At 39.6% G+C, this 17,796-nt stretch overlaps 1 protein-coding gene across 23 annotated transcripts in view; it reads right to left on the reverse strand.

Moving 5' to 3' along the window:
• Nucleotides 1-17,796, reverse strand: part of ASH2L (ASH2 like, histone lysine methyltransferase complex subunit) — a 32,554-nt gene that overhangs the window by 1,581 nt on the left and 13,177 nt on the right. For 4 of the 23 annotated variants that reach the window (XM_070253088.1, XM_070253089.1, XM_070253090.1 and 1 more), the window contains exons 8-16: nucleotides 17,505-17,580; nucleotides 15,209-15,302; nucleotides 14,252-14,469; nucleotides 6,982-7,149; nucleotides 6,487-6,680; nucleotides 3,271-3,363; nucleotides 1,897-1,995; nucleotides 866-925; nucleotides 653-764 (exon numbers count right to left, since the gene is read on the reverse strand). In XM_070253088.1, the coding sequence (XP_070109189.1) occupies nucleotides 657-764; nucleotides 866-925; nucleotides 1,897-1,995; nucleotides 3,271-3,363; nucleotides 6,487-6,680; nucleotides 6,982-7,149; nucleotides 14,252-14,469; nucleotides 15,209-15,302; nucleotides 17,505-17,580 (1,110 nt within the window). In that variant the 3' untranslated portion in view covers nucleotides 653-656. Of the gene's footprint in view, nucleotides 1-11; nucleotides 765-865; nucleotides 926-1,896; nucleotides 2,824-3,270; nucleotides 3,364-6,486; nucleotides 6,681-6,981; nucleotides 7,150-14,251; nucleotides 14,470-15,208; nucleotides 15,303-16,753; nucleotides 16,772-17,504; nucleotides 17,581-17,796 lie in introns of those variants that run through there. The other 19 variants (XM_070253095.1, XM_070253096.1, XM_070253098.1 and 16 more) reach the window with 10 other exon arrangements.

Consider the following 17,796-nt stretch of genomic DNA (forward strand, 5'->3'; position numbering starts at 1 on the left):
AATGCCACACATGCTTGACGACAAGTTTTATTTGGGAAGAGTTTCTAATTGTTAAAGCTGCAAGCAAATTCCCTTCACAATTAGAACAGTTCTAGAGACCTAGTAGTTTCAGAGATCCCAGTGTTCAAATGTATATTTCAAAATGAACAACAAAAACAAACCCACACCAAAAGAAAGAGCTTTTAGACTGGTTTGGAATGTACAGCCATTGACTTCAGCTGTTCTCAGAAACAGGTCCACCACTTCCTTGGGAATCATCCACTCTTTGGATGGAGTCAATGCCCACAGAAGGAAATGTCTTTAAATAAGTTAGCTACTTGGACAAGATTATTCACTCCTTAGAAAATACAGTAAGATAACAAGTCCCAGTTGGTGGGGTAGGTGGTACAGCACCAGTTTCACAGAGAGCTTATGGGATCCTAGGGTCAGCAGCTGTTGGCATATGGCACACACAAAAAAGCACTCCCCAGAAGTGGGAAGAGTGTGGGAGGGCAGGGAGCCTCTCCCAGTCCCACCCAGCCTGTTAACTTGCTAACAGCAGAGGCTGTGTTCTGCAGTATCTTCGGGAGAACATTTGCAACAGTTAAAAAACAAAACCAAACCCCCCAGGATTATTCCCCCAGAAAGTCCATGTATGCAAAGAAAAAGGGACCTAGTCAGGGTTCCCACGGGGGACTCCGCCTCCCATCCACTTCTGTTTCCACGTGATATAAGACATCAGCCAGAGTGTGTTCTACCACGGCACCCCAGCCCATGTCACTCATCTGTGGGAGGAGGAAGAAACAGAAATGAGCGATGAGCACAACTATGGCAAGAAGTAACCAAGACACTGGGGCTGCGCGGGGACACTTTGAATGTTACTCACAGGGTGGTAAGTAAGATCCTTTGGAGGATACTTGAAGCACGGTCCAAAGTTAATGGAAACCTGGGATAAATTCAGTTCAAGCAGACATGAAGAAACAGAAAAAAACAGTAAAAAAATTAACGTGATATGGGAAACTTTTCTCTTTAAATATAGCTGAGAAATTCAGGATATAACTGGAAAAAGTGATATATATTAATATCGTTAAAAGTCAACACTCTAATGTCCATCAAGAATTAAGCAAATAAAATAGACTTGTGTTGATTTCTGTTTATAACCTAAAGATTTCCTTATTTTAGTTTGATGGTGGTTTTTTTGGTTTTTTTTTGAGGAAGATTAGTCCTGAGCTAACATCTGCTGCCAATCCTCCTCTTTTTGCTGAGGAAGACTGGCCCTGAGCTAACATTTGTGCTCATCTTCCTCTATTTTATATGTGGGACGCCTACCACAGCACCGCTTGCCAAGCGGTGCCACCTTCGCACCCAGGATCCGAACCAGCGAACCCTGGGCTGCTGAAGCGGAACATGTGAACTTTACCGCTGTGCCACTGGGCTGGCCCTGATGGTGGCTAGTGAGAGACTAAAAATATATGGAAACTTTGTTCTTTTTTTTACTAACTTTCAAAAAAAACCTAACAGGCTCTAATGATCATTCCCTTCATGCTGGATTGTATTTTTTAAAAAAATCATTATAAGCAACAGTTACTAAGTAATGATGGTAGATTATCATGATCTATAACACCAAACTGATTTATGCAAGTATATACTTTACGTCCCTCACGTTGAACAACATTTACCACACAGGACATGCAAAGGAAAAGTGTGGGGCACACTAATTGCATGATCTTAATCTATCCAAGCAAATACTTCCTACAACACCCAACTGTTTTTGGAACAAAAATAACAGTAGGAACACGTTCCCATCTCTCTGAGGCTATTCAGATTTCTTTCCAGAACTCAATCAGGGCCCTTTTGTCATAAGCATTCACCTATTTCCCTCAAGTTCTGTTCACAGGATGAACAGATGCTACATACCGTGCAGCTCTTGTACAGGGAGATGGCTGGAAAGTAAACTCCCTCAAAGATATCTTTGTAAGCCACACCTTGATTGACACCATTTTTATAAAATATTATCTGAAACAAAAACCATGGTTTTACTTCAGAATTTAAAAACAGAACAAATTACAAAAGGACTCACTTAGAGAAGGCCTTGGAAGTGCTGCCCCCATGCTGGTAATAATGGGTTCCAAGAACAGCACACAGCTAGTGCAGTAACGATACCGTACATCTGTATCACACTTGAGATTATTCAGAGCATATTTCCATGCACTATTCTAGTTGCTCTTCAGGTTTACTTGCTTTCTGAATTCCTACACTACTTACACCAAACAGGTCTATTTTCTATTATCATTGTATTTATAAAAAGTAATCCAATCTTCCACTGATTCCTTGGAACTATACTCTTCTAAGCTTTATTTATTTATTTGCCCCCTTCCCTTGCATGAGGTTCTCACTTCTGCATTTCTACTCTGAAAATCTCTTAGGATCTTCTGTCAAAATCTCTGAATCCTCATTTTCTGTCCTTCCTCTCTCAAAACTATCCTGAATATTCTCTCTTAACTACTATATATAGACTTCAGAAAAGGCTCCTTTTAATAAACTAACTTTCTCTGCCTCTTCTTCCCAGTAGGAACTATCTTCATCCTGGCTATATTTTCTGGCTGTTATCATCCTTGGATCTATTAACTGTTACCTTTACTATTTTCCTCCTAAACACAACTGGAACCCTAGTTTATTTCTCCTACATTCACTTCCACTACTGTCCCAGGAGGATTCACAGTATTTTTATGGAAAAACGTTTCCAGCTCAGAACTTTTCTCCATCCCTTCCCCTTCTATTTTGGGCCCTTGTGGCTGATCCAAATGTGCCAGCTCTTCTTTGATTGTGCGATGTCCAACAACCCTGGAAGAGAGGTAGGGAAAGTTCTAGAGGACACTCAATGAGCCATTACAGCTCCTGCTGCCTCTGGTCACACAGCAAGGTCCCCTCCTCTGCTATTCCAGTGTTGCTCCCTCTTTACATGATGCCTCCTCTGAGAAAGAATAAATCTCTCTGACTTGCCTCCTCAGTTGCTTACAGGTTTCCTTATTAGGCCATGGTTTTTACCCTTTTGTCTACAGAGTGCTCCTGAAAGCACCCCGGTCCTCCCTCTTAAGCAGCAGCATGGGACCACGGAAAGAGCACAGCACAGAAGGCGGGGGAGTGAGCTTGCTCTGCGGCTGGCTAGCTGGGTTAGCAAAAAACCCCTTCATTCCCCTTTGGGCCTCATTTTCCTTACTTTTGTAATTAGGTGCTTGGTGCCAATCTTCAAAGTCTTCTAGTTCTGACATTTTTATGACCACGACTCACCTCACTATGAGGAGTCTGCTTTAGGCTCTTCTCTGCTTTATCCACAAAGTCTTTTTCCTCAAAATACAAATAACTCTTGAACTTTATCAAAGCCTTAAAAACCGAGCAAGAAAGAAAGGAAAAAAATTGAAGCATCAGCTACATCATGGAAAAAATAGTCAGATTCACACAAATAGCACTGAGTCCTTCTGTTCTGCAACAGAGATTTCAAATCTTTAGTTAGTTTTATTAGACTTTGAACAACTATGTGCTTCTTAAAAAGTACCAGATGCTACATGTTTGTTAAACATTTTCAAAAAAGGCCTTTACTAAGAATATTTGTGAGGAAACATATATATAAATACATATACATTCTTACCACAGCAAAAACTCATAAAAGTGGCTAAACTTAATTCATAGTTTTTTTCCCCTCAATAATCTCAGTGAAAGCAATGACAAGTTTACTGAGCCTAAAATCCCCTATTCTATAAAAATATTTTGAGGGCTACTTCCTTCCCTCCTAGTTCTCTACTTGTTTCTCTTACAGGTTGTCTCTGAGTCACCCCTTTCTTGCTTGTTCCCAAGAGTCTGTTTAACCATTCATCCCCAGATAAATATATGACATTAATTTTTTTAAATTTGAATTTCTTAGCACATACATTTATTAAGCATGGTAAGAAAAAAAAGTCAGGGACTGGCCCGCTGGCGTAGTCGTTAAGTTCACGTGCTCTGCTTCAGCAGCCTGGGGTTCGCAGGTTCGGATCCCAGGTGCAGATCTAGCACTGCTTGTCAAGCCACAGTGTGGTGGGATCCCACATCAAACAGAGGAAGACTGGCACAGACGTTAGCTCATCAACGATCTTCCTCACAAGAAGTGAAAACAAATGCTATACAAGAACATAAAGAGTCTCTCTCCTGTCACCATATCCCTCAACGCTCAGTTTCCTTTTGCAATCACTGTTCTGTGTCCTGGTATCCTTCCAGAAAGTCTAGGCATATATTAAATCTTCAAAATTGAAAAACATACACAAAGAAAAAAAACACACCAGACAAAAAACACAAAGAAACAAGCAAAAAAGGCATACAAGTGGTAGCATACCACACATTCTGTTTTACATCTTGAGTTTTTCACTCAACAATATACACTGGAGATCATTTTATATCATTAAATATGTGGCTTTTGAACAGATTCATATTATTCTGTTGTATGAACATATTCATAAATTGCTTATTAAATTGAAAACAAATTTTTATAATATAAATGAAAAAGGAAATAATCTTAAACATTCCTACAGTATCCTCTGAGGTAACTGTAGACCTCTGTTTCTGATAAGAACAGGCATTAGTGTGGTATACATTAAAGGATTCTAGATGGCAGGAGGAGCAATGAAATGGGATCTTAGGCTGCTTTTTATCAGCACAAACTTGGAGGACATACGCTATCCAATTTAAAAAAAAATTAACATTGACCCCTACTTCACACCATACACAAAAATTAATCCAAGTGAATCAGAGACCTAAATATAAAAACTAAAACCATAATATTTTTGAAGAAAAACATGGGAGAATATCTTTATGACTTGGAGGTATGCAAAGATTTATTAACTCATAAAAAGCAATATTAACTGAAAAAGAAAAATTTTGTAGCATTCATAAAAACTAAAAACTTCAGTTCACCAGAAGACATCACTAAGAAAATGAATAGAAAAGTCAGAGACAAGGAGAAAAAAATATATATATTTTTTTGGTGAGGAAGATAGGCCCTGAGCTAACATCTGTGCCCATCTTCTTCTATTTTGTATGTGGGACGCCGCCACAGCATGGCTTGATGAGTGGTATGTAGGTCTGTGCCTGGGATCCAAACCTGTGAGCCCCGGGTCGCCAAAGCAGCGCACACTAACTTAACCATGACACCACCAGGCTGGCCCTGAAACAAAGATTTTTTTAAAAGCCATTTCTAACAAAGGACTTTAATCCAGAATATACAAAGAAGTCCTAAAACTCAATAAGAAGATAACCCAATTTTTTAAAAAGGTAAAATAATTGAGTAGAAAATTCACAAAAGAAGAGCTACAAATTGCCAACGAGCACATGAAAAACTGCTCAGTACCATTAGTCATCAAAGAAATGCTAATTTTAACCATAAGGAGATACTACTACACACCCATCAAAATGGTTAAAACTAAGGTGACAGACAACAACAAATGATGAGAAGGACATGGAGTAACTAAAATTCTCCTACACTGTTGGTAGGAATGGAAAGAGTTTGGCAATTTCTTAGAAGACTAAATACATAACTACCCTATGACCCAGTAATTCCATTTCTAGGTACTGACCCAAAAGAAACAAAAACACATTTACAAGGAGATTTGTAGAGGACTGTTCAAAGCAACTCCATTGCTTTATCCCAGCCTCGAAACAGCCCAAATGTCCGTCAAGAGGAAAACGGACAGCTATGTGTCAATAAAGCTGGAAAAAGAAAGGAAAATGGATAAACACACTATGGTATAATCACACGAGGGAATACTACTCTGTAGTAAAAAGGAACAAACTACAGATACGTGCAAGAACATGGTAGGATCTCAAAAGCATGATGCCAAACGATAAAAGCCAGATACGAAAGGCTACACATTGCATGGTTCCACCTGTGTAAATCCAAGAACAAGCAATCTAATGGACTGGAATTATCATGGGGGGAAAAATTCAAAACAGTGGTTGCCTCTATGGGGGTGGGAGTGGGACTGACTGAGAAAGAGTATAAGGGAATTCCTGGGTAATAAGATTCTACATCTCAATAGCAGTTTGGATCAAACTCAAAACTCAGTGAATATACACTTAAAATTTGTAAATTTCATTTTATGTAAATTTTATATCAAAAGAAAAAAGTAAACAAAGGTTGAACTCCAGCTAATGATATGTATCCTGAAGTACTTGGCGGGTAGTGTACTGATGGCTGCAGTATTCTCTGAAGTGCATTAAAAAAGAAGAATGGATCGATGGATGGATGGATAGATGAGTGGAGGAATGAACAGATAACATGTTAATGGTAGAATCTAAGTGATGGGTGTTTGGACACTTTTAAATGCTGTCAACTTTGCTGTCTGAAAATTTTCATAACAAAATGTTGGGAAAAATGTGAATGGTGGTCAGCATCACAAGAGAACATACAGGCCACAGGTGCAGGCCTTGGCTGCCTCAGATCTCCAACCCAGGACTTGCTCGGGAGCACAAACTCACCTTATCTTTATAAGTATCGGGCAGTGACTTGGCTGTCTCTGTGTCTTCAGGAAGATTGATATAAAACCCCAGGACGTCTCCCTGTCCATAGCCAGAAGAGTAGTGTTTGCCAATGGACTGGTGGAACTTGGTTCCCTTTTTGCTCCGCCAAGAATAGCTAAATTTATCATAACCTAAGGGAGCTTGAAGGTTACCTGTCCCAATAGAAAGATATACAGGAAATCAGAGGACTGCAGGTCAACTCTGGATTGCAGAGGAAAAGATTCTACTCCTTTTTCTTTGTTTTTTCTTTTTTGTCAATTTTGTAAAATTGCTAACAAACTAGTTCTCACAAACAAAGAATTATAAAAATATTCCTAGGAATTACAAGCCACCTAAACCCTCAGGAATTGAATTTTATGCCCACAATCCAATAAGCCCCAAGGTCATGAAGCTTAGCCAGATGCTCTACACCTCTCCACCCACTGCAATGGCCACGTTACAGCTCCAGCTTACCTAATGGCTGGGACCAACCCAGTCTGGCAGCAGTGTCCGGCGGCATCTCATCCACCGTGATTTCAAAGTACCAGGCACCTTTCCGTACCCCATGAGAAGCCCGAACCATGGAGTAGCCCTTCTCTCCAACCACAGTCAGCCGGTCATCAGAGATCTTCAACTGGGGAGCTGTGGTGATGGAGATTAAAACAAAGGCCTGCAACCTATTTGAGGTACTTGGAGACAACTGTCACAAAACTGTGAGTCTCTTACACTCCAATAAAACAAAACAAAAAATCAGAAATATCAGGTGACGAACTTGAAATATTGTTTCAGGAGTTTAAAAATCTCAAACATAAGATGCAGACGAAGGAGAAAGAAAGAAAAAGGAAGAAAGCTGTTAGGTAATCTAGTTTTTACTAAATGTGATTATATTTAAGATGACAGGTTAAAACTAATTATACTGTCTATTCCCTCAAATGCGATAAAACGACTGTAATGTGTTCGGATCCTGATTTGAATAAACCATCCCTTAAAAGACTTAACTTTTTATTTGAAACACTCCCAGACTTTCAAAAACAGTGGAGTCCTCATATGTCCACCAGTTAGCTTCCCCAAATGTTAATACCATCCATACCCACAATACAATTAGCAAAACCAGAAAATTAACACTGATACAATACTATTAACTAATATAGATCATCTGCAAATTAAGCCAAATATTCAAATAATATTCTTTTTCTGTTCCAGGATCTAATCCAAGATCCCACATTTCATTTAGTTGTCATATGTCCTTAGTCTTTTCCAATCTGGGACAGCTCCTCAAGTCTTTCATGATCCCAACACTTTGAAGGGTACTGGTCACTTCAGTTTGTAGAATATCTCTTAATCAGGTTGTCTGATGTTTCCTCCTGGCTAAGTGCAGGTTATGCTTTTCTGTTGGAAACACCACTGAAGCAACGCTGGGCCTCCTAAGTGTATCACATCATAGAGCACATGATGTCAAAATGGTAAGGTTAAACTTGGACCGCCCGGTTAGGGTGCTGCCTTCTACATTTCTCCGTTATAAAATTAGTATTTTCCCTTTGTAATTAGTAAGTATTTTGTGGGGAGATAAAATATGTGAGACAATCAAGGAAATCTGATTATGGACTAAAATGAGATGATAGTAAGGAATTACCTATTTTGTTAAGTGTGATAATAGCATTGTGGTTATAAAATAAAATAACCACACTTTTTAGAGATACATATTTTTTAGAGTATATAGAGTGAGATTTACTTCTTAAAAATTCAGAAAAGAAACAAAGAAATAAAGGAACAGATAAAGCAAATATGGCAAAATCTTGATAATTGTTAAATCTAGGTGAAAAGTATATGCAGATTCATTGTATTCATCTCTCTACCTTTGCGTACTTTACTATAAGGCCATTATGTAAGATAAGGGGACAATCTAAACCAATTGGAAGGGATATTGTGACTTGGAAGTGAAGGAAAAAATGATGACAGGTGGGAGAGTATTTCTAGGCTGTGCAGGCTGATTTTATCAACATAGAAACATCTCCAATCCCACTAACTGAGGAAAAAGCATCTGATACAGTGTTTGTAACACTCTGGAAGTTGTCTAAATTCTACTGGAAGAAGCACAAACTTTATAAATGCATAAAGATACATGTACCCCTATGTTCACTGCAGCATTATTCACAATAGCCAAGACTTGGAAGCAACCTAGGTGCCCATCAAGGGTCAAATGGATAAGGGAGATGTGGTATATATACACAATGGAATACTACTTGGCTATTAAAAAAGATGAAATCTTGCCATTTGTGACAACATGGATGGATTGTGAGGATACCATGCTAAATGAAATAAGTCAGACGGAGACAGTCAAATACTGTATGATTTCACTTATAAGTAGAAGATAAAACAACAACAAACAAACACATAAATACAGAGATTAGATTGGTGGTTATCGGGGAGAAGAGGGGAGGGGGAAAGGGGTGACAGGGCTCATATGTATGGCGATGGATGGTAATTAGTCTCTGGGTGGTGAACGTGATGTGGTTTACACAGAAATCGAAATATAATGATGTACACCTGAAATTTATATAATGTTATAAATCAATGTTACCTTAATAAAAAAAAAATTAGGGACTGGCCCTGTGGCCGAGTGGTTAAGTTCGTGCGCTCTGCTTTGGTGGCCCAGGGTTTCACCGGTTCGGATCTGGGCGCGGACCTGGCACTGCTTGTCAGGCTACGCTGAGGAAGCATCCCACATGCCACAACTAGAGGGACCCACAACTAAAATATGCAACTGTGTACTGGAGGGATTTGGGGAGAAAAAGCAAAAAAGAAGCAAAAAAAAAAAATAGATTGGCAACAGTTGTTAGCTCAGGTGCCAATCTTTAAAAAAAAAATTATCTTTTATAAAAGGCTTTACGATTTACAAAGTACTTTCACAGGTAGCTAGGTGGACAGAGAAACTCGCCTAACCCTCCCCAGCACCGTCTCCACTGCGCAGATGGAGAAGCAGATCAGGAGGCTGTCAAGATCACGCTGCACTGAGTGGCAGAGGCTGACTGGAACCTTGGCCCTGCACTCCTTCCGTTACACCATAGGGGCTCTTACAAAGATTACCTCCTTCAAGTAAATGCATGTTGTTTAACAGAACTTTCTTAGGTCTGTGGCAAATTCTACATTCTCAAATACAAAGACTTCTTCCTTTATCCCCTCCTGAGCAATTCCGTCCTCAAGTCATCAGGTGGGGCTGAGCAAGTCAAGTATCCGTGATAAAATAGGATATTAAACGGTTCACCTCCTCACAAAACACTAATCACAAAAAGGGAAAAAGAAGTAACTCACAGTGGATAAACTTGGCAGATACCACCTTAGCCAAATGATCGAAGTGAACATCTCCAGTAATGGGACCAGTTAAGATCATGTCCCACCTGACAGGATACAATATGAAGAACACAGTACCATTTTTGTGATATTCCTGTCAAAGATGCATAACTTGAATCCAATCATGAAGAACCAGACAAACCCAACCTGAGGGATGGTCTATGAACTAATTGGCCTCTAACTTTCAAAAGTGTCAAGGTCATCAAAATCTAGGAAAGATGGAGAAATTGTTCCAGATTGAAGATGACTTATGAGACATAACAATTAAATGCAGCATGTGATTCTCAACTGGATCCTTTGCTATAAGGACATTACTGGATCAACTGGAGAAACCTGAATAAGATCCGAGGGTCAGATGGTAGTAATTAGATATTAATTTCCTGATTCTGATGGTTATATATTGGTTCTGTGAGAATGTGAAAATTTAAAAACTATCCACTAATTCTTTGATAGTCTTCCTTTCAAGAGGTGAAGCCTAATTTCCCTATGCTTGAGCATGGGCTGAACTTAGTGACTCACTCTAACAAAGTTGAAGCAACTGTCTAACTTTAAAAATAGGTCAGGGGCTGGCCTGGTGGCACAGCGGTTAAGTTCGCACGTTCTGCTTCTTGGCGGCCCAGGGTTCGCTGGTTCGGATCCTGGGTGCGGACATGGCGCCACTTGGCACACCATGCTGTGGTAGGCATCCCACATATAAAGTAGAGGAAGACGGGCACAGATGTTAGCTCAGGGCCAAGCTTCCTCAGCAAAAAAGAGGAGGACCAGCAGTAGTTAGCTCAGGGCTAATCGTCCTCACAAAAAAAGATCAAAAAAGGGGCCAGCCTGGTGACATAGTAGTTAAGTTCACATGCTCTGCTTCAGTGGCCCAGGATTCACAGGTTCAGATCCCCAGTGCGGACCTACACACCACTCATCAAGCCATGCTGTGGTGGTATCCCACATACAAAACAGAGGAAGACTGGCACAGATGTTACCTCAGCCACAATCTTCCTCAAGCAAAAAGAGGAAGACTGGCAACAGATGTTAGCTCAGAGCCACTCTTCCTGACCAAAAAAAAAAAAAAAAGTACTCAAACTCCTTATTGCTCTCTCTTGGATCACTTTCTCTGGGAGAAATTAGCTTCACGGGGAGAAATAAGCAGTCTTTGGAGAGGCCCACATAGCGGGCATCCTGTCAAAGCCAAGTGAGTGAGCCATCTTGGAAACAGACCCTCCAGCCCCTGTCAAGTCTTCAGAGACAGTAGCCCCAGCTAAGAGCTAGACTGAAATCTTGTGAGTTTTCCTGAGCCAGACCACATAGCTAAGCAGCTCCCAGATGGACCCCAGAAACTGTGGGAAATAACTAACATTTGTAGTTTTAGACTGCTAAGTTTTACGGTAATTTGTTGCACAGCACTAGATAACTAACACAAGGAGAATGTCCTTGTTTGTAAGAAACAGACAATTGGAAGTTCTCAAAGGGGAGAAGGTGCCATGCCAGCTTTCTCTGAAATGGTTCAGAAAAAAAAAGTTTTGTACTGTTCTGACAAGTTTTTTATAAGTCTGAGAATAATTCAACCTAAGAAGTTTGAACAATACATTATAGATTCATTGTTAATTTTTAGAAGGTTCAGCATAAACAGCAGGCAGCTATTGCTATCCTACGTATTAAGTTAAACAAGTTCTGCTAAGGGCCAGCGTTCTCATTTTCTGTTCCTTCCAGAATTATAGCTATTATGTGTACTGGAACAACAGCGCTAAGTCTTACTTCTGAAACCCTGAAGTCACTTACCTGGCCCTTCCCTACTATCATAGTATGCTTGTCACTAATAGGAGTCAAATCCATACATAATGGACACTGCACCACGGGATTACATTACTTGACTTCCAAATGACTAGCATCAATACAAATGTTACAGTTTTTGGCATTAAATCAAGAAATAATGGGCTTCCAAATCTATTAAACACATGGACCCGTTTAGATCCAGTTCAAAGAAATAGCTGAAAGAGGCATATTTTAAACACCCTTGGAAATGTGAGTATGGTCTGGGTATTAGATAACTGAGGAATTATTATTCACCTCAGGTATGATAATGGCATAGTGGTTATGTTTTTAAAAATCTTTGTTAGAGATAAATACTGAGGTATTTATGGGTGAAGTAATATGCTATCTGGAATTTGCATTAATACTCCAGAAAAACAACAAAAATTCATGAGGTACACTTGTCTAAAAGTAACTGGCTTATTTAAATCCCCCTTCACATTCTTTTTTTTTTTTTGAGGAAGATTAGCCCTGAGCTAACTGCTGCCAATCCTCCTCTTTTTGCTGAGGAAGACTGGCCCTGAGCTAATGTCTGTGCCCATCTTCCTCTACTTTATATACGGGACGCCTACCACAGCATGGCCTGGCAAGCAGTGACATGTTCACACCTGGGATCCAAACAGGCGAACCCCAGGCTGCTAAAGCGGAATGTGCGCACCCAACCGCCACACCACCAGGCCGGCCCCCCCTTCACATTCTAAAAGATAATGAATGCTATTTTGTCAATAATTGAATAAAGTATGTCATTAAAAGAACTACTATACATTAAAAAGACTTCAGTATGACAAAAAAGAGTCACAAACTCAAAAGACAACCGACAAAATGGCTAATATCCCTACTATATAAAGGGACGAAGGACCAAAATCCTAATAGAAAAATGGGAAGTAGAACCACACTAACAGATAATTCCTAAGAACCCCAAGTGGCAGACAAACACGAACAGACAAACCTAACTGTATTACAAACGAAAACATAACCACACTGAAGGAGGCGGGAAGAAGCAACTAACCTGAGTTAACGGTGTCTGTCTTGATGGGGAAACCGGCAGGCTATAGACCAAAAGAGCTGCTGCCATCTAGTCAGTGAATGCTCCTCACGGGGTTGGCAATTCTGAAACTACTTTATGTGCATATTAGGAATGATCAATAAGTAAATATACGGTAGATAACTATAGTCAGTTTTCTCACTGTTGGAGAAAGAAGTTACAAATAAGGAAAGGTGTGGTGTCTGACTGGACTCCAAGGTATCAGTGTCAATTCAGCACAGCCGTGTACAGGTGTGTCAGTCAGTAGACACACATACACCTCCTACCTCTGTCCACTGAGGGAGTCTAGAAGCCACACCCAGTAACAGTAATAGTGAGCACAGCTATGCTTAGACCTTAATTTCTAAACACCATTCTCTAACTAAAGGAAGCAGGGCTCCTCAGAAATAGCTGATTTTTGGCCTGAAGCATGGAAAACACAAGATGAGCCAGGAACATCTTGTGATGCCAGAAAGTAAGGAAGTATTTAAGAAAAAAAAAAAAAAGGTGGGGCTTATTGAAAGAACACAGGAACCAACCTAAAGAAGCTAATGGCATAATGGCCAAAGCTGGAATAATTTGAGCAATAAAATAAATTCTATCCCACAGAATAAATATCTATGAGTCCACACTGATATAAATAATCGATTAAATAATAAATGGAGAAGGGAAGAAAGAAAAAGAAATCGTCAGGCCAACATCACGTCAATAATTCTTGCAGACAAGATCCACTGATGGGTGCCAAAATTAGTGAGCAAAACTTAATAGAGAAACAGGACATTTGCATAAAAGCCTCAAAGTATCTTTCCCCAAGATATTTACTGACTATGAAGGGAAAGACAGTAAGAAAGCCAGCAGAAACTACCTCAGCCAAATGATCATAGTTAAAATAACCAATAAAGACACATTGACATCATGAACCCTATGAGATGATGCAATAAGGGCTTATTTCTGTGGTGTTCTTCCAAAAAATGTATAACCTCAGTCTAATCATGAGAAAAAGTCAGACAAACCCTCACCGAGAAATATCTGACAAAATAACTGATTAATACACTTAAAAGTGTCATGGTTATGAAAGACAAGCGATGACTCAAGAACTGTTAAAGACTGCACGAGACTAAGAGGAAATAACTAAACGCAATGTGAGCGCCTAAACAAGAGGCATTAGTGGAAAAATTGGTGAAATTCAAATAAAGTCTTTAATTTTATTAATAGCATTTACCAATGTTAATTTCTTGGTTTGAAAATTGTACTACGGTTGTATAAGATGTTACCACTAGGAAAAGCTTGATGAGAGAGATACGGAAACTATTATTCTTGCAACTTTACTGGTAAGTTTAAACTTAGTCCAAAATAGAAAGTTTTAAGAACCATATATATAAAAATGGCTAGAGCTTATAGGAAGAGACAAAGAAGGAAATTATTTCTTGTACATTCTGACAGTCTACTTAGACATGGGCGGTGGGGGAGTGGTAATGGACTGGCACGTACATCTAATTCTAGACTGGACAAAGATGATGACAGTTCAAAGTAACAGCAGGTCTGACACGACATTAACACCGTACATACCTCGATCATGTAGGGCTAACAAAACCCGTTCATACAAGCAGGCTCTGTAGAGGTCTCCAGGAATAGGTTTTCCAGCCCAGCAGTCAAGTTCAAGCTTCTCAGGATCAGGGGCGTGGGGATCAGGCTCAGCGAGAATATATCGATAGCCATCTTTATTAAACGGGTGTTCCAAGGGGTAACCGTGAGGGGGAAGGCGCTGAGCAGAAAACAAAGGGTCACTGCAGAAAGGAAAAAATAAAATCAAGACACTAAACCCCCTCTAGCTCAACTGCCTTCAACTCTGTAAGAAAGCCCTCTGATTTACTACGTTTTGGCCAGAACACAGACAACTTCACAACTGCTTTTCATTACTCAAATAGGCCATCCTGCCCTCTGCAGGCAAAAAAGGATAAATTACTTTAGTCCGTAGGGACATCTATGAAACTGAGCTAGTACATCATTGGGAAGAAGGGAGAAGAGAAACAAGGGTGATTTCCTTTAGTATATTTATTATTAAAACATATGAACAGAAACTCAGGGATATGAGCACTTACTGTCTGTTGCCCGTCTAAATAAGAAATGCCCTGGATTTCATCACCTCCGTATTGAAAAGGAAGGGAAGAGGTACCAGAGGCGAGAGGTGGAAAGTTTAAGTAAAAGAGGTAACGCTCAACATTGGTTTCACTCCCTCTCCCCATACTATCCTTTCTCAAGGTGCCTTCACAGAACTTTACTCCCCAGGTGAATCCCCACAGGCTGCTGCCCTAGGGCTGTTTTATGTAGTAACAAGTTTGTGAAACAGACACCGAGCCAAGGGGTTATTTTACCCCTCAAAGCACACAAGATTTGAGAAAAACGACCAGGCTTTGTAACCTCAGACACCTGAGCTACTGAAGAGTAGGGCTCTTTTCCCTCTCACAGACTTTGCCAGCCAAGAAACCTCTAACAGTGGTAAGTGGGGGTGGGTGTTCTGCCCACCTCCGGGCCTTCTTGGTGGTCCCTGTGGTTCCTCCATCCTGCTGTTTGCGCTTAGCTCCTCTTCCTTTTCCACTGCTTCCTGCTGCAATCCCCCCTTTGAAGAGAAGGCAGATCACTTTCAATGAGCTGTCACAGAAGCACCATGTGGAGCCTGAAATTCCATGGGGACTAACACTCCCAACGTGCATTTGTGTAACACCATAGGAGGATTTCCTTCCTGAAAGCATACTGGATTTCACCCTGGTTCTGAATGAGTCTGCTGAGTGTCTCGCAGCCCAGAACACTGGGTTCTGGCAGTAAGCTCAAATGAACCTTGCCCTAACGATCCCTGTGTTACATTTGCAACCTTCCTTTCTTAATGAACTGCACTACCAGTACATTTTCTGAGGATGTGACACAAATGCATTCTCACTCATTCAGATTCCAAACATCCATGGCTACAAACAATTGCATGGATAAAGTTTTCTTACACCCAAATCAATACAAACATCCATAAAGAGAGAATATCCTCACTGTGAGTAGATGTTCATTTGCTTGAACTACACACAATATATTCCATAGAGTAAAGGCACAATATCTGCTAAAGCACTGAACTGGAATATCCAACAAGACAACAGTGCGTCAAACATGGAAAACAAAAACAGAAGTACTCAAAAGGTGTTTCTCTCCAGTGCTGTGGTTGCGCATGACATAAGTAAGAAAGAGGGCTTTAAATTTAGTAGGTAATTTTCACCACAATGATTAAGATTGTGCCAATGCATAAAATTCAGGTTAGACTAACCTGGCTTGTGAAATTAAGAGCAAATATCAATAGACAATTTATATGTTATACACAAAAAAATTTAGCTACACGCTAAGGCCACAAGGAATACTACCTCGTGTATTTCTGAAATAGGTACTTTGAAATTTTTGTCCGGTTCTGTCATTCCTCTCAATTAGTTTGTTTTTTTGTCTTCTAGAAAATGTCCCTGAACTGCAGGAAAACACCTTTACGTAAACAACTGCATAGAGTACTGTATCTTAATTTGGGGCAAGCTTGAAAATTATCAGCAGTTCTGCTGCAATAAAAAGGATCAAGACGTTGAGGGCAGGTCATATACTGCACAGACAAGACCAGATATATGCAGAACTTCCTTTTATGAACACATCAGGTGTTATTCCTATTTCTCATAAAAGGTTTAATGTTAAACTATTACAATATCAACATCTCTAGTTTAAGTTACTAAATCAAAAAACCATTAATGTTTTTAATTGTCATTTATATTTTAACTATTTTAAGAGAAGTTTTAGATCCATCTTGAACAAAACAATCAATACTAAGAGGACTGCTGGCCGTGTTAGGCAGAATATGACGACATATAAGCTTTGAATTACTAACATTAAACTGGAACTACTGTTTTATATTAAGTGCTATTGCCACCATTTTCACAATGCTTTAAAATTTTAATTCAGTTTTAGCTTCTACCACAACTCAGCAAAAAGCATTTTCCAAACCACAAAATACTTAAGTCTGAGAGGCTGAAAGAAGACAGAGGAGGAATTCACCTCCAAAAGAGGCTCCACCTGTAAGAACAGAAGTGGCACCATGTATTTGTCAAATTTTAACAATTAAAAGGGAAAAAATGGTGTAAAAAGATAAACAATACACTTAGCTATTTCCAACCCATCCTAGAATATTAATAACAGTGGAAATGATTACATATTTAAGATGCTACCACTCGACAAATTAATGATGCCATGTGTCAGATGAGAAGCTAGCTATCTCCCAAGCTACCCCAAGTCTCATTAGTTTACCATTAGTAGTGAATGGCATTCCTGCTATTAGAAGGGTTACTGACAGAACAACGTGCTACAGCGGGTGATCAATACAGAAATGCTGTCATGTGAATAAGCTGAAGTTTCAGGTCAAGACAAATTAGAAGATGAGTATAGGAAGTTTGTTAAATTACAGCTGAATTAAGGAAAAAGAGTGGAGAGCAACTGAATTCTAAATTAAGTGTTAGTTATGAGGATACAGATGGGGAGACTAACACAAACACAGTAAATCTGACCTTAAAGTTGTACCTTGCTTTATGCTAAATCTGTTTCACTTAAGACCAAATTGTGGTATAAAGTGACAAAAAGTTCTCCACTACCATTTGTCAAATCCGTGGCTAGCTCCTAAAAATTGAGTTTTGGACTTTAAAGCATCTTAGTAAATATCCAGTTAAGAGTCCACCCAAGAAGGCCCAACTCTAGGCACATTTGGATTCAAAAGCTTACAAATCTTTCATCACTGAGACATTTAGACACTTACCATTTAGATTCCCACTGGTAGACACAGCACTGCTTTGTTTTTGGTTGTCATAAGCAGGACCAATGTTACTAAGATCCTAAAGGGAAAAATACTCAATTACAAAGGGAGGCTATATAATCAAACCAATCTGGCAATGCTTGAAAAAACCAGGATAAATGGGAACTGAAACTGACAATCCTAAAGAGTCGGAAACTTGCAAGGGTCCCAAAGTGGATGCTTCAGGGATCAGCAAGTAACATGTGTGAGGCAGGACAAGTGTAAGGATCAAAGTGGTTTAAGAATGACGATAAAT

Source organism: Equus caballus, chromosome 27 (assembly GCF_041296265.1).
Source record: "Equus caballus isolate H_3958 breed thoroughbred chromosome 27, TB-T2T, whole genome shotgun sequence".
In the NCBI taxonomy this organism is placed as follows: domain Eukaryota; kingdom Metazoa; phylum Chordata; class Mammalia; order Perissodactyla; family Equidae; genus Equus; species Equus caballus.